Source organism: Sebastes fasciatus, chromosome 16 (assembly GCF_043250625.1).
Source record: "Sebastes fasciatus isolate fSebFas1 chromosome 16, fSebFas1.pri, whole genome shotgun sequence".
In the NCBI taxonomy this organism is placed as follows: Eukaryota; Metazoa; Chordata; class Actinopteri; order Perciformes; family Sebastidae; genus Sebastes; species Sebastes fasciatus.
Genome location: NC_133810.1, coordinates 19,622,247 through 19,648,595, shown reverse-complemented (window position 1 = coordinate 19,648,595; position 26,349 = coordinate 19,622,247). Strand labels below are relative to the sequence as shown.

General features: G+C 40.4%; 1 protein-coding gene across 10 annotated transcripts in view; it reads right to left on the bottom strand.

Annotated features, from left to right (window-relative positions):
* Positions 1-26,349, bottom strand: part of LOC141752633 (neurexin-2-like) — a 204,337-nt gene that overhangs the window by 38,984 nt on the left and 139,004 nt on the right. The window contains exon 1 of one of the 10 annotated variants that reach the window (XM_074610698.1): positions 10,731-12,435. The exons of the other annotated variants lie outside the window; for them this stretch is intronic. Coding sequence (XP_074466799.1) covers positions 10,731-11,073 — 343 coding nt within the window. The 5' untranslated portion in view covers positions 11,074-12,435. Of the gene's footprint in view, positions 1-10,730; positions 12,436-26,349 lie in introns of those variants that run through there. 10 annotated transcript variants of the gene reach the window in all.

The window sequence follows — 26,349 nt, the reverse complement described above, 5'->3', positions numbered from 1 at the left end:
ATACACTGAGACGCTGGCGATAATTTGCATCACACACACTGTAACAATTTAGAAAAGCAAAAAGGTTTAAACAAGGCCTCCTGAGCTTTCTGTCATAGAGAATCGGACAATGCCTGTGGCGTAAGTGAGTGAGAGAGTATTAGCTCTCATAATATTACTTATCATGACTTTTTAAGAGGCTGAAAAATAATCATGACTCATGCAAGTGGCAACTATTATCAGCTGTAACATTATAAACACAAAGCAGTGGAACACAAAATACATTACTCATACTCTTATAGCATTTTAATCACAATTTCTGGTGATTATAAACCACACTAGAAGAGTATATCATACTTGCCAACCCTCCCAATTTTCCCGGGAGACTCACGTTTTTCATTGCCCTCTCCCGGTTTCCTCCCAGGGTCACAATTCTCCCGCATTTTCCCCAATTTATGACAAATTTTCACACCTTTTTTCCTTTTTGTTATCTCAACCTTTTCCTGGTGCTGTACAGTGTGTATAAGCCCTACTGTTTCTATCTGGACAGAAATACAGCTACACCAAATGTCGTTTCCTGGTGGAATAGGGCTGCTCGCGACACAACGGTCGGTTTGAGCTGCGCTTGCAGCTGGGTTCAGCACTCATCACAGCGTGCAGCACCCAAAGCTCAAGCTTTGCTCGACTAAGGCTGTCCCGCATACCATTTTTTGTGCTTCGAAGCTTCGGTGATAAATATTCGAAGGTATTCAAAGTTTCGCGGAGCAGTGCGGCGTGGTGCAGCAGGCTGACATGTTCTTCTGTCTGTCCGTCTCCATCTCCCCCGTTTCAATGCTCGAGACAGTGTCGCTGCCACACTACTGTACAAACACGCACCTCTACACACAACAAACAGCAATATCCGTTTCGAGAATAACTAATAATAATTAATGTTGACTAATGAATAATGTTGTGGGATTACTCCTTATTTCATGGGCTATTTGGGGATTTATACGTTATTATTACATAAATATATGCTGTAAATTAATAAATAAAAAAACGAAGCATTTGAATAGTGATTTGGAGGCTGAACACCATGGCATCGGTCGAAGCTTCAAAGCATTTGAGTCAGCCTTACGCTCAATGCAGCGGTGACGTAGTTGCGTTTTGTCTGAAAGGGCCTTCAGTGAGTGAGAGATGGAGAGAGAAATGAAGAGTACAAAAAAAATATTCAAGCAGGAGCATAAAATGGATGAATGAATGAAATGAAGGAATGAAAACTGATAAATATTAGTTTATGCCAGAGATTCACACAAGTTCATGCCAGAAGGGCAAATTATTCTGTATTCTTTCCTAAGTATTCAACATAAAAATGCTGTTTTAGCGTACTTATTATTTTGCTATTTTCATTCTTTAAAAGTCACCAGAATGCAGGAATCGAAGTCTCTGAAACTCAAATTTTTCTGGGGGAGGATCTCCAGACACCTGCTTTGGTTTCCAAATCCTCCCTATTTTTGAGGTCTCAATGTTGCCAAGTATGGAGTATATGTATATCTATTATTGAGGGCACTTATGGCTGTGTATGGATAAGTTTTTTCACAGTCAATAAACATTTCTGGAACATGGCCTCCAGTCGAGTAAAATGTCAAAAGTGCTGAAGTGCAGCACAGTGTACAGTATGCGGTGGAGGCATTAGGCAAAGACAGTTCAACAAGGGCACTTTACTGGGAAAACAAAACTGATTGATTAAGAATATGGACTCACATAAATCTCTAAACTGTGAGCAGTTTTGCAGAAATGGAGAGTTATGGAGAGATATTAAGTTTGAATTTGTCGTCTGACTTATGGCATCTGAGGCACACATCCTCCATGGTCTATTAAATACAGCTCAGTGAAATGATGAAAACGAATGGTGCAGGCTAAAGCCTGACAGAGAGGACATACGGTCTTCAAGTTAAAATATGGTGTTAAAGTTAGAAAGTGGCATCACATACTTAGTACAGCAAACTTAAGGAATCAAATCAACTGAATTTGATCAATTAAAGCCACAATGAAAATCTTGTGAATAATGCAGCTGGCGCATGCAGAATTCAGCTGTATTATGGTTGAATTGCTCTCTGCTCCGATCAGCAAGATGTATCCAGACTGTCAGCTCTCAAATTGAACGTCTGCAGCTCAGAGCGCCTCAAACGACCCCCTTCTTCTATAATAATGTTAAGGTTTTCTCCCTCTCAACATCCAGATTATTTGGGTCATGGTGAAACTGAACTCAGATGCAATTCTGAAATACTAATGCTTCCTCCTATTGGAAAAGTCGCAAAGACATTTCCCATAAATACACCAAAATAGCTTTTATGACAAGAATACTGTACTTATGGCCTTCATTTTTACAGCTTTTCAGATTTAGGTCTCCCAGTTTTTATACAATTATTACTGGAATATGTGTAAGGTTCTGTCAGTTGTCTTTCTTAAAATCAGCTAGTATATTGTGGTTGTATATTGAAAATGTATTGCAAATAAAGTTATAATCCTTAGGATTTTCACGAAATCAATCCCAACTTTTGATACTATATATGGTTGTTGTTTTACTGCACTAGCTTTTAAATGTATTTACATTCAGTGATTAGCTCAATATATAGTAGTTTCATTGTTAGTGGCGGAGTCCGCCATTCCCACTCTGGATTAAAATTGTCTTCACACACACTGGGAATTCACAGGAAATGATGCATATAAAAAAAATGTCCATTATGAGTCTATTAATGTTATAGGAATGCAATGCTAAAATGGTGTATTATTTTAAGTTACTGCTTATGCAAACTGAAAATTTCCTACAACTGCTGTTTCACATTAAAAGCATTCAACTGGCAAAACACAGGGTGGCTTTTATTTTTGAAGGAATCCACTGCAATCATCAAAAATAATAATAATCAAATATATGTCTAGAAAATAAAACAACGTGAGTTTGTTTGACTCCGCTGTAAACAGATACAGCCATTGCTCGTCTGTTGTATTTCTGTTAAAACGCACTTGTTATCATGGTAACCTCAGGTGTCGCCAGATCAACTTGGACTGAAAAGATTACAACTTTAATAGAGTACTACAGGAATGAGTTCTAAAACCTGGAAATTAGTTAGCATTTTAGCACTTCCGGTTCCCTCGTCTGGAAGTCAATGGGTTTTTGGAGTGGGATTTTAGTTAGATGCCTAAAATAAGGTCTGTGGTTAACACAGACTTAAGCGATAAAGCATTTTGTTTTATGATAGAATACATTAATAAATATCCCACTCGTAAATTTTGCTAACAAGTGGCTAAATAAGAATACTTAACGCCATCACGCCGACTCGTCCAACTTTGCAGCCTCATTGTGTATACTCGCGCTCATTTGACCGTGGTGTAGTTCGTATATAGCCTAACGTTAGGTTTTTACTTCTGGCGATTGTATTTATGCTTCAAAAATCATAAAAGTGGTGTTCATTTTTGGAGATTATCTTGCTGAACAAAGCATATATGTATCATAAACGTTTGTTTGCCACAGAGATTATTTTCTGCAATAATCCAAAACCCAATGGAAAAACCCTATTGTCTTTTTTTCGAGGGAACCCAGGATGATGCTAACTTCCTGGTTGGCCTACAAAAATACGTCATCCATAGAGCACTCTATTAACAAGAACAAGGGGCTTTATACTCAACGACAAATCTGATTTTTGAGACCCTAAAATATAGACTACATGCGATACTGTGCAGTGATAGGCACCTCTATATTGTTTATATGCTGGAAACAAAGGAGCACACATAGTGCAGTTTTGCATCATGGCAAAATCACATCATAACAAGAGATTATTTTCTTGAGAATTTTGAGACTTCAATACCCTCAAATACTGTAAAGTGATTTTATGGCACAATCCTCAAACCTACATTTTGTCATCACAGTGGCTATAGAGGGTTCCTAGAAATCATGTCTGCACCAGGTACAAGCACTTCTGCTGTGCTGTTTATAAGCCACTTATACATTAAACTCTTCTTTACTCAGAGACGGCAAGATGTTCAGCATGTAATGAGACCTAAAACCAAAGACTTAATGAAAAATATGAGGTTATATTTATAACAGAAGTTTCTCTGTTGCAGCCCCACTTAATGACTTTATCTGGGTGCAATTTTACATTGAAAATCTTCCTACTGTAGCTTTAATACATTTTCATAAAATGGGGAACAATGAGATTACTGTGTTCCTTCACCATAATAGAGTCAGGATCTTAATATCAACATGTCTGTCATGGAAACAGAGGCTTAAAATACAATATAATGGTGCGCAAGGGCATGGTGCTCTATAATGTACTTACTGAAAGAAACATGACTCTCTATAACATGCCCGTACTTCTTTAAATAGACCACCGTGAACATCCTCTCTGTGTATCTATGTATTCTTCATGCAATAAACTGTATGTCCGTCCTTAACTGTTAATTTGAAGATTGCTGTGTTCATGCCTGTTTGAAATGTTCCATATGGGCAGGTTTACAAGACAATGCAGGTCTCTTACCCTCCCCCATATACATTTGCAACCATACTGAAGACTATATGCTACTAAATGTGCTAATTAAGCTATTCATGTTGAATTTAACTGGTGACCACTTCTTTGTTCCCTATGACCCTGTTGAGTATTCATATGTATATGTACATACAGTATGTATATATGTATATGATTAGTGTTTTAATGCCACTCATTTCTTTAACATATTAAGGCAACTTGCGATTTTTAGGTTGTAGCGGGCTCAGTTTTAAAGCTAGAGTGAAGATACTGGCAAAATATGAAACTAGAAAAACATAAGAAATCCATCGGTACCATGTCATACTAGCTTGTCGCAAAGGAGGCGAAATAACGCTCCAAACTTACGCTAGCAAACTTTTGGCGAGGAAAAACTGGCATGACAATTTTCAAAGGGGTCCCTTGACCTCTGACCTCAAGATATGTGAATGAAAATGGGTTCTATGGGTACCCACGAGTCTCCCCTTTAAAAACATGCCCACTTTATGATAATCACATGCAGTTTGTGGGCGAGTCATAGTCAAGTCAGCACACACTAACAGCTGTTGTTGCCTGTTGGGCTTGAGTTTGCCATGTTATAATTTGAGCATGTTTTGTATGCTAAATGCAGTACCTGTGAGGGTTTCTGGACAATATTTGTCGTTGTTTTATGTTGTTAATTGATTTGTAAAATAAATATATACATGGTTTTGCATAAAGCAAGCATATTTGTCCACTCCCATGTTGATAAGAGTATTAAATACGTGACAAATCTCCCTTTAAGATACATTTTGAACAGATCAAATGATTAATCACGATTAAATAATTTAAGTATTTTTTCAACGTGGTTTTGGTACATCTACTTGAGTAAAGGATCAGAGACCTGGCATTTCTTTTGTATCTCAGTTTCATTTATTACTGCGAGTGCTTTCTTCTCTTCAGTTCACATCCTCCTGTTTGTTCTGCTTTGCTGCAGATCTAGAGCAGAGCTGTGGTGACCTTGGTCTCTGATTTCTGCTCTTACATGTAGACACCATCCTTTGTCTTGACCACTTACTCAACGTGTTCAAACTCAAAATGAAAAGTGCAATCAACACATTTGTATTCGGTTACAGAACAGCAATGATGGTGATGATAATATACTAATATCATACATGCAGTGGAAGAGAATTTCTGTTATTTGTATTGCTTGTGTGTGTAAGATTGTACGTGTATGTGTGTGTTTGCAGGCCTGCCTTCCTATCATCCTTGAGGATAATGTAATATGTGACCTCGAGTGTTCTCTGATAGACCTTTTGATGCCCCTATCCCTTTTTCTTTCCCTCTCAGCAGCTCAAAAAATAAACATTGTGTTTCATCCGACTGCAGTGAGACACTGGAAAAGCTATTTTTTTTACACTTAATGCATTGATCTCAGGATAGCATGTTTTCTGTTAAATGAATATTGAATTGTGCTCAAAGATATCATCATTTAAAGAAGCTCATTAAACCATTTCCTCCACTTGAGACATCTCTCTGGAAGCATTAGCTGCGATGTGCCTTGCCACAGCCAGACAGTGCTTACACCAACATGGGGGCCCTGGAGAATGAAGTGCAGCAGACTTTCACTGAGTGTGTTGAACGTGCGGGTGTGATGAGGGGTCAGCTACAGTGCCATCTTTCTTGGATTCCAGTTGAGAGCATACAAGGTGTTTGGCACCGAGGATCATAATATTGGTTAGCTCTCTTGCAGTGTTAAAGAAAACACTACATAAAACCTTCTTTGAAACAACATTGCATTTAAGAAGCATGCCCACAAATTAGTTGAGGATGGCTACACAAAATGAAAAAAACAACAACTCTGAATTATCACAGCACTGCAGGGTCGGAATATGATCTGACGAAGACAGTAAGCACGTTAGATACATAACATGTCCCAAGTTGGGATTCGGCTTCCCCTGTTATGAGAAATCCTTCAGTCAATGTGTTAACATTCTTAATAAAGTCCTTTTAATATCTGGTGCACTCATGTAGGGTATTTTGTTTGGCTCATGGAAACATCACTTCTTATTCACAGCAACCCAGATACAATGCCTAAATTGTGTAGACTAACATTAACTGAAAACATGCTGCAGGTTTTGTGATTAGGGTAATAACCTATGATATGATATGGAGTTTAAAGGGACTGTTTGTAACTTTGTAAGTGCATAAATGTACCGGGTCGGGACACATGCGCGCTCTCATATGTGCGCTCGCGTGTGGCCTGAGCCTCGTCTCCTCTGCCTGCCTGTCTTCACTCAGACAGCGCGCGTTCTCGCGTACTCGCTCCACCTCTAGACGTGAACGTGCGCTCACTCCACACTGCAGAAGAGTTAGTTTAGCTCTGAGAATATCGAGTGACAGTGGACGTTTGTGCAGAAATAAATGCTGCAGCTCCTCCAGAGAGAAACATTACCGTTTCCCTCCTGCGCCCGCAGGGAAACACCGGGTGCCGGTGTTACGGTTCACGTTTCTCTTTGCGGAGCCCCGTCACTTCACCATACACGGAAAACCTCTGTTGGTGCGCTCTGTGTCAGTGAAGGCAAGCAGGCAGCGGAGGAGAGGCTCCGGTTGCCGGTGTCTCCCTGCGGGCGCAGGGGGTTGAGGCAGGAAAAGCCAACACTAGGATCAGATCTAAATCATGTTCAGGGAGAGACCTTCGTCTGGTCAGCTAACATTACTGCCAAGCAGCTGAAATATAGAGTGATATTGTGGTTTTAGCTGACGTGTGTCGCCTCACTGTTTTGAGCGATGCTCGTTCAGGTATATTTAGAGCGAGCAAGCGCGAGCACAATGCTGACTTTCGCTGACTTCATGGCCACAGGTGACGCTGTTAAGCAGCAATCCTGAAAGTTACAAATAGTCCCTTTAACTGGGCAGTTCAGGGCTTAATCTGAAGTTCAGTTCAACAAAAGGCAAACAAAAAGGGTATAAAATTTAATTTAAAGTATCTATTGATGTATGATGCTACTGTAGCCATTTTTCACTCAGAATGTCAAAATAGCTCAAATAAATTTGAGCCTCAATGAATGTCTCAATATGATGAGATGTAAACTGGGGTCTTTTTCATCAGAATTCAGATGATTTTCAGAAATCTTATAAAGTCATTATTTTTACAAGAAGTAATTGAAGTAAAGATGTCACATTTTATTATGTTGAAGTAAAAAGAAAAGTATACTTTGCTAAATTATCATGGCCAGGAAGGTGAACATTAAAGCTAGACTTAGTGATCTTCTTCAAAAACATGTTTTGTTATATTTGTTGAAATTCTCATTACATCCCGAAAGCAATCAATAAATCAAATACACTGACAAAAAAAAGAAAAAAATCTGTATCGGTATCTGTTACTGTGACATGACTGTAATAAACCCATTGAAATTAATTTGGCCTGAATGAAATGATTGGACGGGCTGTCTACATGTCGACTTCCTACTTCCTAATCTGCTCGTGCACTCATTGCGCATTTTGGAGCTAGTTAGCAGCTAATGTAGCTACTTTCATTGGTAAAGAGTTGGCAACACTGGGCTCGTTTTTCGGTTGGATAATTTAAAAAATTTGGCATACTCTTGCTAGTTTCTCAAGATTACCGACCCTAGCTTTAAGGTGCGTCAGTAATTGTTGAACAAATGCATTTGCAGTGCAATTTTTTGTAAAAAATGTACAGCTACAACAACTATTTTCATTATCAATTAATCTGCTGAATAATTTCTCAATTAATTGATTAATTGTTTAGTCTATAAAATGTCAGAAAATAGCAAAAAATGCCCATTTCAATATCCCAGAATTCAATATGATGTCTTCAAATAGCTTGTTACTAATAGTCCAAAACCCAAAGAGATTATGTTTACACTGAGATAAAACAGAGAAAATCAGCAAATCTTCACACTGAAAAAGCTGGGACCACCAGGAAATGGTTGGAATTTCTGCTTAAAATGTCTTTAAAATCACTTTAACAATTAATAAACAATACAAATGGTTGCATATTAATTGTCTGGCAATTGACTCATCAATTAATGGACTAATCATTGCAGCTCTAAAGACTTGGCATTCTTTCACAACTTGAATACCTCTGATTAATTCACTGGCGACTGATCCTGCTAATTCACTTGGTACTTCTTGCTGTTCTGTGACCCGGATGACTCTCTGTAGACATACTCAGATCATTTTGTGCTCATTACTTCAAACAGTCTGTAACCAGTATACTGTGATAATACATGCAATAACCTGTGTTTAGGATGAGGAGTATGAGGCATTGCAGTAGGGTAGGTGGCCTATAAATAGCCATAGCCTAGGGGCCTCTAGAAGTCTTTGGCTAGCCTCGACACGATAGTGTAGTTGACAGAATTTTGGCATTTGTTACAGTTATTAAATTAAAATGTATTTTTGAAATGGTTTATGCTTCTGTGATAACGGTTACATATCTCAGAACATAATGCCAATCAATGTTAACCAATCTGCCTATGCATTCTGTAATTTATAGCATTGTGGACATGACTTGTGAATTGTAAGCGCTGTCTGTGTCATTAATGTTGCAGTAAATTGAATTTCTTGCTCTGAAGCACATACTTCAGAACAACCTACAGTATAAAATCTACATAGAGGTAATTGAAAATTTATCAGTGAGTTCTTTGAAGTGTTTTTTTTTTATAGAACTGTTTGATCACAGGCTGTGCCGTGCCTGTAAAAGCCTGGTCCAGAATGATATGGCTATAATAGCGCAGATGTAATTCATCACATTTTTAGCCCTTTTGCAACTGACAAAACTGCTGCGATGAAAAAGACACTGCAAATCCACCGGGCCTCTTTTTATAGTACATAAAAGTGAGTCTTTGGACAGATATTTCAAAGTGCAAATAAAACGGAGCAATGACTTTGGTGTCAGCGCTTTGAGGGAGCCAATTCAAGGAGCGTGGCCAATTTGATGTAGATTATTGAGGATGGGTCAATACTTTATATCCCTCCGTTGAAATTGCACAGATTATCAAGACTGATTTTATATGAAGTTATAAAAAAAAGTTGCCATAAATCCTGTGATGATTGTTACCTCCGCCAAGGCCAAGGGCCTTAGGCCATGGAGGTTATGTTTTCACCGGCGTTGGTTTGTTTGTTTGTCTGTCTGTTAGCAGGATTACTCCAAAAGTTTGTGATGGATTTGAATGAAATTGGAGAGGTGGGGTGTGGCATAATGAACAATCCATTAGATTTTGGTGGCGATCCGGATCATGATCCAGATTCAGAAATATTTTTAAGGATTTCGATCAGCCTGAGCATTAAGACCACAGGGTATAACACATGCACAGTGTAACTGATGACACGTTGATGACGCGTTGATGACACGTGACCCAGCCCCCTTCCTTCCGAGAGCAGAGAGATACGTGTGTGGATGTGTGGCGAGACTTCGGGGTGCGGGAGCCACTGTCCATCCGCGGTGAGAAAGAAAAAAGCGGTAGATGACGGGATGACAAAACAATGTAGTGTAAAGTTATACAGACTTAACAAGGCTGCTGAATGAGAGAGGCATCCGCCGATACGTTACACGGAAACACACCGTGTTACTAATAAGTTGACCACCCCACGGTACTGCCAGCTGTGAGCTGTGATCTGTTTTTAAAGTCAGGCACCTTGGCGGAGGTCTGCGCTCTCCGAGTGCCATTCTAGTTCTATATGTTAAGCACCCAAGGAAAGCCAAAGAGATTGTCACGATTTCATTGCTCACTCTATGTACATATAATCGCTTTACGCCTGTTGTGACGCGATACTAATTACAGTGTAGAGTAGCATTCACCTTTGACACAAAACCAGCTCCATTACAGGGAGTGCATTACGCTGCTTAAATAAACAAGAACCTCATGGAAAAAGATTAAGAGATTTGCAATGATGATTCACTACGCCATTGATGTGCATTTGCAAAATAACAAACACAGCTCTGCTGGTGCAGAAGAATCTTGAAAAGCAACACGAGGAAAGGGCAACCACTACTGAAATGGCTAGATAAAAGGGCTTTCATGATGCACAGAGGCCGCACTAAATCCAGAGTTAGTGAAGGATCCATTATCCCTCTGTATGTCACAAGAGAGCCACCAATGGTGCCACCAATATATGGGAACAACTGAACCTTTTTTACCTCTAAAATGCCACAAACATGCCAGCTAACTCTTATAATCCGAGCAAAATGCTACATAAGTGAGGCAGCAAACAGCAAGTTGAATATGTTGGAGGGAGATGTCTTACCATGGCCCCCTCTGGTAAGAAAAGGCATCCTGTTGATGGCGATAGGAACTGTGCCATGCTTATTGTGAAAATGGTGGACATGGTGCGTGGTGCTGAGACTAGAAGACACACGTGCTGTTCCAGTCTGGATGGGGAGTAGAGTAAGCAGGGTGAACCAGAAGGCTAGTCTTGAGCAGTAACTTAGGCCCATGCCTAGGCTACTGCATGACCAGCTGCTCCGCTGTCCAAGCACAGGGGTGGCTGCAAAGAGTCTCCCCATGTATATTAGATCCTCATGGGGCCAGGACAAACAACTTAGCCAAGCTTTGGTCGCTGACAGTTCAACGTGAAGACCACAGGGCATCTCAGTGACAAACTGGGCCCATTTCTTTCATTATCCCTTAGTTTGGTTGATGATGGAAAAATATCCCTTGAATTTGTGATTTCAAGAAAGTAGTCAAAATCCAATTAATGTTCTCGTGGAAGAAACTGAACAGCAACCAACTTATCTTTTTTTTGTTAACATTTTGCCATGACAAGATGTCTACTGCAGGGAAAAGCCAGCGTTAAAACCTCATTGAAAACCATCCCGAAGCACATTCTTCAGAAAGTGAGCCGAGTGCATCCAAAATGCAGAAAAGATACACATCCAAATAAAGAATGGAGATGAATCCAAACGCGTGATTTCAAACAGGCATGTTGCTCTAGCATGATATTTAGGCATGAGAAGTGGCAGGACAGAGCTTCATGTGACAAGAATTCTGATAAGAGTCTCCATCGCCCACAGGTAGAGCTGTAGGGCAGCTGAGCCAGCCCACTAAGAAGAGTGCCCCTCCACCGCAGCACAAGACATCACACGCTTCCGTGGGAAACTGGATCATTTCATTAAGCAAAAAAAGGGCAAAAATATGCGCAAGTGGAGATGCGGCGATGAAGGGTGATGCAGGAACCAGCGCTTTTGTTCCCCTTTAGCCAGGGAAAGGGAAGAGAACAGCGATAGGGAGGGGGGGGGGGGGGGGGGAGGGAGAGGGAGAGAGAGAGAGAGAGAGAGAGAGAGAGAGAGAGAGGAGGAGGGGGACAGAGGGAGCAGTATCTGCAGCAGCGCGGTAAAGGAGAAATTCCAGTAAATAAATAAATAATTTCTCAGCATTCACTCTCTCACAGACGCAGCAAATCCAGCGAATGGTAGCCTCTGGTGTGGCAGAGATCCACACACACAAGTGTTTCTATTTCAAACGCATGTATGATCCTTCCCTCGCGCTCCACCTGCTCAGTCTCATGCAGTAAAGACTACTGCTGCATTCCCCTCACTGCTGCTGCTCCTTTTTTTCCCTTCTTCCTCTCTCCCGTTACCTCGTCCAGATCTGCTTGTACCGCCTCGGACCGAGAGACAGTTAGCGTGACAGCTGCGTGTGTCTGTCTCCGGAGGAGGGAGGGTGATTCTCCTCAGATGAGCTGGCTTGGACGGCGGCAGAGATGTTGCCTTGGACTGCTGCAGCAAAAAATGATGCTAATTAAAAAGAACCGTCGTATCATGATGAATCCCGGATGGGTGAAATTCCAGGACAGTCTTGAGTCTCCAGTCTTGGAGTTGTTGTCTGATGAACGTGAGATAAAGGATCTCTTCTGAAGGCATACTGTAGTCAGAGGCTCTGATCCAGTGAGGCACAGCATGCGACTCTGTGTGTCTGTGTGTGTGTGTGTGCGCGCGTCTGAGAAAGAGAGTCTGTGAGCAAATGAGTGAGGAGGAGGGGCGGGTGGGTGAGCGATAGCAGGAGGGAGGGAGAGACAGGAAGAGACAGCGAAAGAGAAAACAGGCAGCCACGGCGCCAACACGCGGGGAAATAGTGAGGCAAGAAAATGGGCTGTGTGAATAAATACATGCTACAGATTCACAGCGCGCTGGCTCGCGGGTCCTGGCAGTAACACGTAGGAATCATACTGCAGAGGAGGAGCCTGATTTAGGTGAGCTGTCAGAGCTGTTACAGAGTGAACACAGGGGTATTGGTGTGGACTCGAGAGCTACAATATGCATGAATGATAGAAACACAAATACCTGTCAAAATGATATAATGCAGCTCACTACATCAGGCTGAGGGAGCTATAGGCTATGTGGTCTGTTATCCATTTTGAGGAACTCTTTTCCCAGCATTGCATTGCATACATTCACTGTTTTAACACTACAAATCAATTTGTTCCTGCTCACTTCATATCTGTATACAAGTCACCCCTCTGTTAGAGAGCTCCCTGCTCTCATGCTGCTTAACCATGCAGAACTTATTCCTAGCTATGACTGATCGCAGTTCAGCGGTATTCTGGCAGTTTCAGAGCTGCTCGTGTTTTTTGGGGGGTGGGGAAATGTGATGGCAAGATGAATTGGGAGAATATTGACACTTGAGGAGGATGAACACATTATCAAAGTTGGGAGGGATTGGAGGGAGAGGAGATGGTAGAAACAGAGAGAGAGATTGCAGGGGGGTGGAGAGGAAGGGAGACTGCAGCGATATCAGCTAAATCGCGGTCGATAGAGATATCAGCCGGGATTGCCTGGTCGGTTGAAAGGACACGCATGGAAACAGGAGGACAGAGGCAAGCCATGCAGCACCACCTCTCATAGTGACAAGAAGGCGACGCAGGCCATTACTCAAGCACAGGGAGGGTGGGGAACGTGGGGGAGCGAGGCTGATTGAACAGAAAGAACAGAGGAGGGGTGAGAGCGTAACACTCTGGAATGGCAAGTGCCCTAACAGCATGTAGACATTCATCTGCTGCTATTATAAATAAATTGAAACGAGCTGTGTGTTTTTTTTCTTCATGCATCTGTCCAATATGACTCATGGGGAGATTTAAATACTTTATGTGTTTCCTCCTCTATATGTTGCTCAGTAAATCTTAATGCGGGGAAAGTACATGTCAGCTTAATGCAACAGACAATAGCGATGATGCAGCGGAGCACTTCCTGGCTATAACATCTAGACGCATTTACAGTATTTGGTGTGGAAACGCAGTGACGAGCATTGAGTATAATGCTCTGATGGCGTAAAGGTCAGTGTTATTTCTACTGTCAAAGCCAGTTTTAACATGAGCAGTCGTGAAAAACAAGAAATTCTCTCTAACTTGCACACAATCACAAATTAAACCATTCCCAGTAAGTGTGAGAACTGAGAAGTTGGAGTGGGAATGATTTATAGCCAGTGACTTGGGCTCTCAGGCTCTCCAGCATGTGAGCGTCTTTCTAGGCAGCGATGATATCTCGGTGAGAGCTGTCTAGAATGAAAGGCTTGCATTAATCAATTTGCGTGCTTGAGGGTTGCTCAACATGATGAAAGCCATGCTATCTGGACAACAAGAAGGGGGGAGGCTGGGTGATTGTAACCTTGTGTCGTCCTTGGTTATTTAATAAGTGGGCATCCCACGCAGCTCTTCTTCCCTATTAACACACACCTAGATAAACCTCAAAGGATACACATCTAAAACGTGTTTGATGTGTGATGATATAGTTGATGATGAGCTTCACTTTTAATTGAATTGACTTCTCTTGGATTTTTGAAAATGGAACGACTGTCCTATAGCTGCGACTTCTGCAGTTCCAGTCCAATAAACCTTTGAATTGCATTTTAATATTTCCCTACAGGCTATTTTAAACCTTTTGCCTCCATTCATAGAGCAGTTTGTCAGATCTATATGCATTTGCATAATCAAATTATTTTGCATGTATGGAATAATATATAGTTTAGAAACCATGAGCAGTTTAAATTAAAATTTATTTTTAGGAAAAAATACATGTCACAGGGCCCGCAAACTTGCAAATGACATGATGTGAGAAGACGTGTACAGCGTTTTAAAGACTTAAGGAACCTAAATGTGCACTGTTTGTTCTCAGGAGGATTTGCGAGAGGAGATTTTTCACAGACATCCAGTCTCACCCCGGGGGGTAAAGTAGCAGGATTAATCATAGCACTTTCAGATTAATTACTCATAATGCGAGCATCCTCTGAAAGGCATGGCCTGCAGTTGTGATGTTTGGTTGATTTCATTAGGCTAAAAACGACAACACCTAAAATAAGCCCGGCTTAGACGATGCGAGGGAAGGGGAGAGAGGGAAAAATGTGAAGGCACGGAAATGCACAACAGTTCCACCGACAGATAGATGTACATGTATTAAGGGTGTCAATCGATTAAAACATTTAATTGCGATTAATCACATGATTGTCCATAGTTAATCGCAATTAATTGCAAATTTTGTATCTGTTCAAAATGTACCCTAAAGGGAGATTTGTCAAGTATTTAATGCTCTTATCAACATAGGAGTGGGCAAATATGCTTTCTTTATGCAAATGTATGTATATATTTATTATTAAAAATATACTAACAAAAAAATATATATATATTGTCCAGAAACCCTCACAGGTACTGCAATTAGCATAAAAAATATGCTCAAATCATAACATGGCAAACTCAAGCCCAACAGACAACAACAGCTGTCAGTGTGTCATAGTGCTGACTTGATTATGACTTGCCCTAAACAGCATATAATTATCATAAAGTGGGCATGTCTGTAAAGGGGAGACTCGTGGGTACCCATAGAACCCATTTTTATTCACACATCTTGAGATCAGAGGTCAAGAGACCTCTTTGAAAATGGCCATGCCAGTTTTTCATCGCCAAAATGTAGCACAAGTTTAGAACGACATTTAACCTCCTTCGCGACGAGTATGACATGGTTAGTACCAATGGATTTCTTAGTTTTTTTATATTTTCATGATACCAAAATCTTCACTCTAGCTTTAAAACTGAGCCCGCTACAACCTAAAAATTGCAAGTTGCGTTAATGCGTTAAAGAAATTAGTGGCGTTAAAACAAATTTGCGTTATTATCGCTCTAATTTTGACAGCCCTAATATGTATAAATGGTAAAGCTGGCAGAATCAGATCAGATAATGATGTAGCACAACAGAAGCAGAACTACTCACTTATTCCATGTTTTATTACCATGTTGCGTGCAGAGCTGACAACTATAGTAAACTCATGGAGATTTCAGATTTCTAAAGGCACATCTAGCTTAACAAAAGGTTCAGGGTCCAGTGGTTTATGGAGGGCCTCTGGAGGCTTTACTCACGCAGCCCTTTCTCCTCCAGATTCACACCTTGATTAAACATGATTTTTTTTAGCAACTTCGATGTCTTGGCAGATTGTGCACTCTGCCGCATGTGACAGTAGGTTGCATATTGTTGGCTGCACATGGCGCCGGCAAAAATAGATTCCATTTGCTTGTTTAGTTGAGCTTTCTAGCCTCAGCATGTCTCTTGGAAAGAAAGAGCAGCGGCGATGCGGAGAAAGCCCCACCAACGAGAGGAAAAGACCAACAGTCTCTGCAAAAAGACACAAGTTCGAGTAGGAGCTGCTCGAACTGTCTACCTCCCAGTCTAGCCGTGGCATTCAAAAGTAATACCTGAGCCAGGACCCGGGAGGGAAGTGGGCTGTCACCACACAAGGCAATACAATTTTTTGCTTGGCTGAGGTGTTTTCCCCCCTCTTCACTCCGGAGTCTCATTTTGATGATGAGCCTGAAAATGCATCAGCAGGATAGAGGAAGCCCTGTATTTGTTACTGGCTTGCGTCAATCTACTTGCCTTGCTCATTATTTCAACATTAAAGAAAGCACCAGCAGAAATGCACGATGGATTATACTGTTGCTATGGCTGCAAACTGTCATGGACATTTGTGCCAACAACTTAAATGTCGAGAATGATGCTACTTCATGCTGGACTACAGTTATCAAGCTTTGCCTCGCTATATTCATCATTATATTATACATTTAGGTCTTGTAAAACAATATGTGCCAGTAAAGAATTGGTCCTTTTGTTTTACACACTGTAGATTTTCTATAGGGATTTGATTTTTGTGTGCCTTTTACTGTCTATCCACTCTATCCAGAACCTGGCACAGAGTTCTTGCCTTTTCCTTTTCACTGTCTTTCTAGTACTCTTTTCCTAGCAAGTTATTACACAATGATACTTCATACATTAATGATTGTCTTCATGAATGATTATGTGTGATATCCTCCTACTAGAGATTTTAGAAAATCAGTAGGTCAGCCATCACTATGAAAAGCTGTGCTGTCATCTACTCTCACTAAAGTAGCTGCTTGTGGTAAAAAATTAACTTGCTTGATGTCATAAATCAATTTTGTATCAAAGCAATTAGATCTTTCGTCAGGCCCTTATTGTTAATAAGAAATTGTTTTTGTTTGCCATGTCTGATTAAATGAAAGTTAAACCTGCAGTAGGCAGAATATTTTTGGCATCAATGGGCAAAAAATCCATAATAACATTTCAGCATATTGAGAGAAAGATTATAGATTACCTGTCTCATGCACTACTGTCAGGATATAGTGACCATTTTATAAAAATAACTTTATTGAATCATGTTTCCTCCAATTCTATCCACTGCTGCTTTAAAAAAAAACTTACATACATTTAATGAACCTTTAATGAACCTACAATGAGTAATAACTCAGTCGTAATCAAAAAATCTTCTGTTTAAAGGAGCAATATGTAGCACTGACAACTAGAGTTTAAAATGGGCAACAGCAGTCCAAATTCAAAACATTGGAGCTGTGGCCTGTCCGCTCCTCTGGTGTGACTGATAGCAGTTAATGTGTGTTAGCATCACGGCGTTAGCCTCTGACCAGCAGTAGTCGGAATCACTTCACCAGCTGTGTGTCTCAAATACTCGCTGCCTTGATAACCAGCTGCACACGGACCACAGAGAGATGTACGGAGGCGTTTCTGGTCGGGTAGAATCTAACGTTAATGTTACCTCTGTTGATCCAGTTCGTTTGCTTGCTTCCATGGCTGCAGAACGTTGTGTTAGCGAGCCAATTTGTTTCATATGTGGCAATGGGGTGTCTAAATGGGCAGAGGACGGTGTAGGGACCTGCCATTTCGGGTGGCAGACACAGTGAACTGTCTCCCAGAATCCTGGAGGTATGCTCTCCTTGACCACAGGACTCAGCTCAGTCCTCATTGGCTACAGTAACATTTCACCCAGAGGTGTGAAAATCACACAGAACAAAACCAGAGGAATGTCCTTTGTTCCTTCTCTTTCTTCTCATCTGCTCATCTCTCCTGACGTGTGAGAGGTGAGCTGCTGCGCTCTCTCTGCTCTTCATCTCCTCAACCCAGGCTGACCTGGTTGAGGTGAACGGCTCTCAAGTCCAGAACTTGCAAAACAGTTCTGGTTCTGATCAATGGCCTGTTAGGAAACAGCCATTGCAACCAAGGAACCAAACGGCAGACGACGCGAGTGCTCTGCCCTTTTCACCAGCTAACTTCAAGCTATCAAGCAAAGAAGTTAGCACCAAACTAACAGCAAAGACGACATCTTTGACTTGGAACCACAACTTCAACACATGGAATCACAAACCGGTTCTTCCATGGATTGGTAACGTACTGGGCCTTAGCATTAGCAATCGCACAGGGCTGAGCAAGACTGTCCAACTTTGATTTCTAGAATGTACTTGTATTGATTTGGTTTAATGTTATTCATTGAGTTTGACTGTGGTGATTTATCTGTATTTGATTTTTGGGTAACTGGCTTCGCCACATCTGATGTGTTTAGTTTATGCTTCACATAGACAAGGTCTTGCATGCAAACTAACCATCTTTTCTAACCCACTGCATATCTAACACACATTAAGATCACATACAGAAACTGTGAATTAGTTAAACATAAACATACAGCTTCAGATAATCTTAACCCCACATCACCCCCCCCCTCTCTGTCCTTCTTCTCAGAAGAACAAAGAGGTCATGTGATGACATGCTGATGGCCATCTTTGATTCCGCCATCTTTGATTCAGCCATCTTTGTAGTTTTACAGTGCTCGCCATTTTGTTTGTAGGCCATACAGACATTTTGAGACAAGAACCCATCTTGTTTCCACCCCCCTCTCTCTCTCTCTCTCTCTCTCTCTCTCTCTCTCTCTCTCTCTCTCTCTCTCTCTCTCTCTCCCTTTACTATCTATTTTGGTTATAGTTATTAATTTAATTATTAATCAACGTTCCAAATTGATAGTTTAGCATATATAATGAGACTATATTAACGTTTTGGTCATTGGTCCCTGATTCCAGGGTGGTGCCCCGTTTATTATTGATGTTTATTGATAATCTTTATTAATATTAATAATTATATTATTAGTTATTAATTAATTTGCTAATAACCAAAACCTACTAAAGTAGAACCCCTACAACGGGATCACACCGGCCAAAACAAAAACATATCTTCTGCACCAGAATGGAAATTTCAAAGGAGGACATACTGGCTGTAGATAAGCTAGCAATTCAATTCAGCATGTTTCCTTAAGTCTGATGACATATCATGGTCATTTTATGATTTATTACAGTAAATATATTACATAATGGTCCTTTAAGACTCCTTTTACTTGCTCCAAGTATATATAAGCTTTGCAATAAATTACCTGGCTGGCTGAATAGTTATTTTCTATTGTAAAAATCCTCTATTGAAACTTGTATTTTTATTATTCCTTCTGCCAAGGTTATGTTAATCTAGTTTTTGGTTTTGTTAGCAGCATATGTAAAAAAAATACTGAAAGTTGGAAAGTTGGTCCACGGACAAAGGAGCGAGGGTTTGGTGCAGATGTGTGAAACGGAGTTAAGAATAAAGTATATCTGAATACTGTTGCCTTGGGTCATTATTTCTGTCATTACTGCATGTGGCCACTGGAGGAGCACAGCAAGAAACATTTAAACACTATGGCCCAATTCCAATCCGGCCCCTAAACCCTCTCCCTACCCACCTCCACTCCGTTTGCGGGTTCGTGTGGAGTGTCCACCATATTAAGTGCCATTACAAACCAATTAGCGGGGAGTGGAAGTGGGTTATAAATCCTTCCAACATCGAGTCTGCATTGGTGCCGACTTAACCAGCTGCCCTTACTTAACGTGTGCAAAGCCATTTTGTGTTTGTCATGGACCAAATGGTTCCGTGAGACTACCGGTACAAACATTTACCTGTAAACTGCTCAAACTAGGATAGATATTTAATATAGTCATACAAACGTTATTAAAGGTTACGTTGTTTTTAGGATCAAATGTCTAGTCTAGAAAACGTAGATGTTTCATTTGATTGTAAAATGTTGTATATTTATATGACATACATACACAACATATAAATATTATTTTGTTTTTTCCCTTATCAACAGCTATAACCCTATAATTTATATCTTCGACTGTGCAATACTGACTTAACAGTACAGTAGTTTAGTGCAATAATCTGGTTTACTCTGGCATTTACACTGCATTTATTTATACAGTACATTTAAACAAATATTCTTATTTATTTATACTACTCTTGCATTTTTACACCCTTATTCATAGATCCCATTTTTGGTCAACATTTAAATCTTGCCTTGAGTCTGAAATCGCTCCTTCTTTCACTCATTCAATATCCCCTCAATAATAAACCCTTAGTAATTTACTCAAAAATGAGCAGTAATGGAGATATTCGGACACTTTGCATCACTGACATCATTACAATTGTAATTTTCGCATCCATCAAATGCGATACATTGGATTGTTATCAGAAATTAGTGTTCATGTGGGCATTGACACAACAAAAATGTCATATTGAAATTCAGACACTTGAATACAATCCCAGAGGGTAAATGTAGTGCAATAGGTGGTAAATGGGGAATCATTTTGGACACGAGTTATGGCGCGTGACAATATTAATTTGCAATGTCCTTCTTTACTTCCCCTCAGCAATTGATTTATGTAACACCATACGTCAGGTGTGTACTGCATGTTTAACCTGTTTTACTGTTTATTTACTGTTTGTATCATAGTGTCTGTGTATTTAGGGTGAGGGGCGGGTTTAGAGTACTGATCCTGATCAATGGTAAACTAACTCTCCAAGCAAAGCCCTGTTCAGACCTGGTATTAACATGTGTTCTGAGTGATCGGTTCACAAGTGGACAGCTCTAAGTACAGGTGTGAATGCACTCAAGACACACTGAGATCCGATCGCTCAGACCACATTCAGAGGTGGTCTGGGCCACATTGAAGGTCCGTCTACTCAACTGATGTCCCGCTGGGATCTGCGGGTCTCTGTACCCTGCTGTTGCCTGGCAAAGGCAGCGGAGGTCCCCAAAAACCTTTTATTTTGATGTTGATAAAATGTTAATAGAATGTACCTGAAGTCACGAATATGCAGGATGTTACTACTGACATTCATGTAATATTACAACGTCTGCTGTATTAGCCATGTGTTTACTACGTATTTATTTGCATATAGAGCAGGGGAGTGAGATCCGATCACAAGTGATCACTGGAGACGCATGTGGAGACACATTCTAATGCTATGTGTGAACAGACTTTTTAAAGCTGTCCATTTCTGATCGGATCACTCAGTTCTGAACAGGGCCCAAGTCATGAAGTTTGGGTGTGAAAGTATTTCGGTTATTTCCTATTACATGTCATACTGTAGTCACACTTCTGCTTGTATTTCAACCAGACAAAAATCATCATTTTTATTTACTTATTTATTTTATTTTAGTTATACTGTATATTGAATTTATAATGTGATAGCTCACACCAAAGTAAAATTAGATACATATGTGTCCCCCATCAATTGTATAAGACATCCTGGTGTGAATCAGCTGTCATTACAATGTGCACAGACAGCATACTATTATATTATTCTCTGTTAGGTATGTGAAAGATGCATGACAATCCTTCAGGTGTCAAACATAGCACCAAAATTCTTAATGATACTAAGGAAGACATTTCAAAGGTGATTCTTCTAACACTTACAGTATAATCCAATTATCATCCAACAGCCCCTCCTCTAGCCTGTACTGTATATACTTGTCATGTGGGAATCAAGTGTATTTATTGAACAGTTATGTACTTCACAATGGGTGAAAATAGGGGTGGGCGATACATTGAATATAGTCGATTTATCGCGGCTTCCCATGCGCGGTGTATAAAATGACTATATCGCAAACACGACTACAAATTGCCATGTAATGTTTTTAAGCCACTGCACCGGCGTGAAACTCGCTTTGGCATTTCCTTCTCTCCCTCCGGCAGTCCGGCTCCCTCTCACAGACACAGATACATAGGTCACAGACTCCGCCCCCATCCAGACCTCTCTCCTGGGCGTGTGACGTATTCGGCCGGCGTGTTTTTGTTTATGGAGGGAAGCAGTGGAGAGAGAAAGCCCGTAGCCCGGAGAAAGTGAAAGAACTGAAGTGGCAGAGCGAGTATGGTAGCGAGAACACGACCAAAGCAACCAGAACCAGCCAAGAGGCAAATTACTCTGGCATCCTCGCTTTCCAAAGCAATCCCAGAAAACTGCAAAATGCAAAGAAATTACGGCCGCTGTAAACTACATCGCAACGCCGGTAAGCGTAATTGAAAAGCCCGGATTCAAAAGACTCATTAAGACACTTGATCCAAATTATGAACAGCCTGGTCGCAAATATTTTGCGGAGAAAGCTCTACCGGAGTTATACATTTCAGTGAGAGAAAAGTTTGCCAACCAGCTAAGAGGTGACCCACTTCTCCACAACTAATCTGAACATCCAGCTAACAGAACCAAAGCTGTCAGCCTGAATAAGTGGACAAGACTGCAGTTTTGGCCATACAGCCAAATACACATGGACGTACTGAGGAGAGATGCTGGACAGTGCTGGCTTTCCGATAGTTGTATTATCACTCTTTCCATCCACCACTATTGGTTTTGTGTTATCAGCCCTACTTGTATTAGTTATTACAGCTGCTAGACTGCTATTGTGGCTGCTTCTATATCTCTCTCTCTATATCTCTCTCTCTCTATCTCTCTCTCTCTCTCTCTCTCTCACTCTATCTATCTATCCCCCCAGCCGGTCTCGGCAGATGGCCGCCCGCCCTGCGCCCGGTTCTGCTCCAGGTTTCTTCCCAGTAATCGGGGAGTTTTTCCTGGCCACAGTGCGCTTGGTGGATCCTGTTGGGTCTCAAAACTATGGTGTACGGTCATAGACCTGCTCTACATATAAAGCGTCTTGAGATAACTTCTGTTGTGATTTGACGCTATACAAAAATAAATTGATTTGATTTGATTTGACAGTAGGCAACACCTCGCGATTGGTGTGGGTTTCTACACTGCTAAGAAAATAATATTTTTTATTATCAGCAATGTTATAACAGCTTACTGGTAAACATAACAATAAGTTACTTTACACTTATTCCACGCCATTAAAAACAGTGTGTGTGTGTGTGTGTGTGTGTGTTATGTATTTATCAAAATATGTAAAGCATTTATTGCCAGATACCTATTTGGTTAAAGTGAATACTGTTGGATACTATTTTGTTAAATTTAACTTGTGATTTCCAACTTTTTGCATGCAAGATTAAAATTGTTCCAACAGAAACCACTAATGAATATGAACAAGAAGGTTTTAATGAAGAATTATGTCGCAGGGACTACAATAATCATCATATTGGTGTGATTGTATGCATCAAAAGGTTAAATCGAGCAATTATGAAGTGCTTAGAGGATATTTGAAAATATCGCGATATATATCGTGTATCGCGATATTGCCTAAAAATAACACATTATTTTTAGGCCATATCGCCCAGCCCTAGGTGAAAATGAAAGAAAATGTACATCTTACTGTATAGTATTTACTATTTACCAAATAAAAGCTTTTATCTATACTTTGTATTAACCCTACTGGCTTTGGAATAGTCTATGTAAACTAAGTCAAATCATGAAGTATTGTATCAAATAACTACAGTGCCCACTGTGTATTGAGGACTGTAAGATCAACTCAAATGAGAAATAAATACATACAGTACATGTGTCATTAATATATAAATATCTGCATTACAGTTGCATATGATGAAAAATATATAAGGGACATTATGTTACTACACTATAGGATCCTTAGCGAGCAGATCTTTATTCACTGAATGCAGAGGAAAGTGAGTGAACAAGCTATCAAAATGAATTGGGAGCAAAGAAGAAAATGTGAAGGTTTTCTTTTGCTGAGCATGCAGAGGCTGGTGCTTTGTTGTACAATGACCAGACAGAGAGCCAGGAATAGAGAGGAGGTGACAGAGAGAAATAAAAAGGCAGCGAATGAAGAGTTTGTTTGTGTGTGCGAGAGAGATACAGGGACAGGGAGATCAGCAGTGCATTTGCAAAGCATAAATATAAAATGCAAAGAAAAAAATGATCCGGCCCACATACAGTATTATGTTGTACATTAATTCTAGCTTGTGTTTGTGCAAATACAGTTAGTGGGGTTGCAAGTACTACAGTAGATGAGAGCACTATTGCACACAGACTATAGAATAATGGACAAACTGACAAAACACCCATAATGGTGGATCAACTGCATATGTTTTTCGTCTTTTTGTTGCTATCACAGTAATAAATCGTAATAACTAAGTGGTAACGTTAGGCCAAATTGCCTCATAATGTATTTGGTAGGGTGAGTCTTCACAAAAGCACATTAATGTGAAGAGCATTGAGTTTCCTTGTAATGAAGTGTGCTGTGTAAATAATGCCTTGGATTTGCTGAAATTAACATGAAAGGAATTATTTGTAAATTGTGTTGTGAATTTGAGATCAAAAGATAAATATTAAAAATCAATTTACACGTAAGTAAATAGTCTGTAAAGGGAAAACAGCATCTCATGCACTAAAAGCCTACCTTGTTAGTCAAGGCAGGCTTTTAATGTCACCACAAAATTTAAGACGCATGTAAAACCCTTTATTTATCTACAAGTCTGCTAATTACATGGGTTAGTTACAATGGCTCTGGCTATTATTGCTACGCAGAACACTGCAGCCGACTGAGAGCCTTGTTACAACCCGTTTCCATAAACTAATCTGCTGAATGCCAATTTCCTATGGATCGTGACTTTTAATAGGTTACAGAAGTGGGCTGCTGGGGAAAGTGAAGGATTAGTACACAGGCTTTTATCAGGCCACAGAGGCAGCTGAAGACGGCAGCCAGTTGCTGTGGCTGGAGGGAAAAGACGACAGTTGTGACCTCAAGAACAGAAATCCATCTTATGTTGAAGTATATCAAGAGTGATGTATAGTCCGCAGTCCATAATATGCCAAGCACAGTCCCTTTGTATCGACTACATGTGAGGCTGTTTTTCGCTTGTGAGTCAGTAAATTCAGCAATAATCCAAGGTGACATTTGTCACCAGGTACATCAGGAAAACATATCTTCATGGTGCTAAATGTCCCACCATAATATAGTCTTTATGGTATTAAAAGTACCATCATAATATAGTCATTATGGTACTAAATGTACCATCATAATATAGTCTTTATGGTACACTATGTACCATTGTAATATAGTCTTTATGGTACACTATATACCATTGTAATATAGTCTTTATGGTACTTAATGTACCATCGTAATATAGTCTTTGCGGTACTTAATGTACCACCGTAATATAGTCTTTACGGTACTAAATGTGCCATCGTAATACAGTCTTTATGGTACTAAATGTACAATTGTAATATACTCTTTATGGTACTAAATGTACCACCGTAATATAGTCTTTACGGTACTAAATGTACCACCGTAATATAGTCGTTACGATGTACCATCGTTATTGTAGTGACATTTTTCTTAATATACATTACTTAGACGTCTTACTTTAGTTACATAACAATGGAGGAGAAGGACTTTAATTTTAAAGTAATTATATCACCACTTCAAAGAGCTACAAGTGTGAGCTATAACTGGCTGAATATCCTTTAACCATGTATGCATCTTATGCGTTGGCCATATATAATGTATGTTAGATTCAACTTGTTATTGATGCCGTTTGGCATATGGTTTAAATAATTTTGCAGTTCTAATGCTTCTGTAAGCTGTACGCACATACGATCTGGCTTTAAAGATCTGTCATGATTGTGTAAAAACTTGAGGCCAGACCTGCTTATTTTGCAATTATGCAGAATTGCATTTAAAGGGACTGTTTGTAAGAATCAAAAATGCTTGTTAACAGCGACACCTGTGGCCGTTAAGTCAACGAAAGTCAGCGTTGCTTGCGCTTGCTCGCTCTAAATAGACATGAACGAGCATCGCTCAAAACAGTGAGGCGACACACGTCAGCTAAAACCACAATATAACTCTATATTTCACCTGCTTGGCAGTAATGTTAGCTGACCAGATGAAGGTCTCTCCATGAATCAATGCTGATCCTAGAGTTGGCTTTTCCTTCTCCAGCCCCAGAAACGTTATCGTCTCAGGGGAGAGGGGGAAGACACTGGCACCCGGTCAGAGACGATAACGTTACTCGCTACGGAGCCCCGTCACTTACAAGACACGGAAAACCTCTGTCGGTCTGGAGGAACTGCAGCATTTATTTCTGCACAAACGTCCACTGTATATTCACTAGATATTCTCAGAGCTAAACTAACTCTTCTGCAGTGTGTAGTGTGCGCGCATGAACTTGAGGTGGAGTGAGAACGAGCGCGGTGTATGAGTGAAGGCAAGCAGGCAGAGGAGCAGAGACTCCGGCCCTGGAGACCAAAGCTACGGTCTTCCCCGCGTACTACGACCGCCACTAACACTGTTTTGCAAGATGGGCTTCACTAGATACA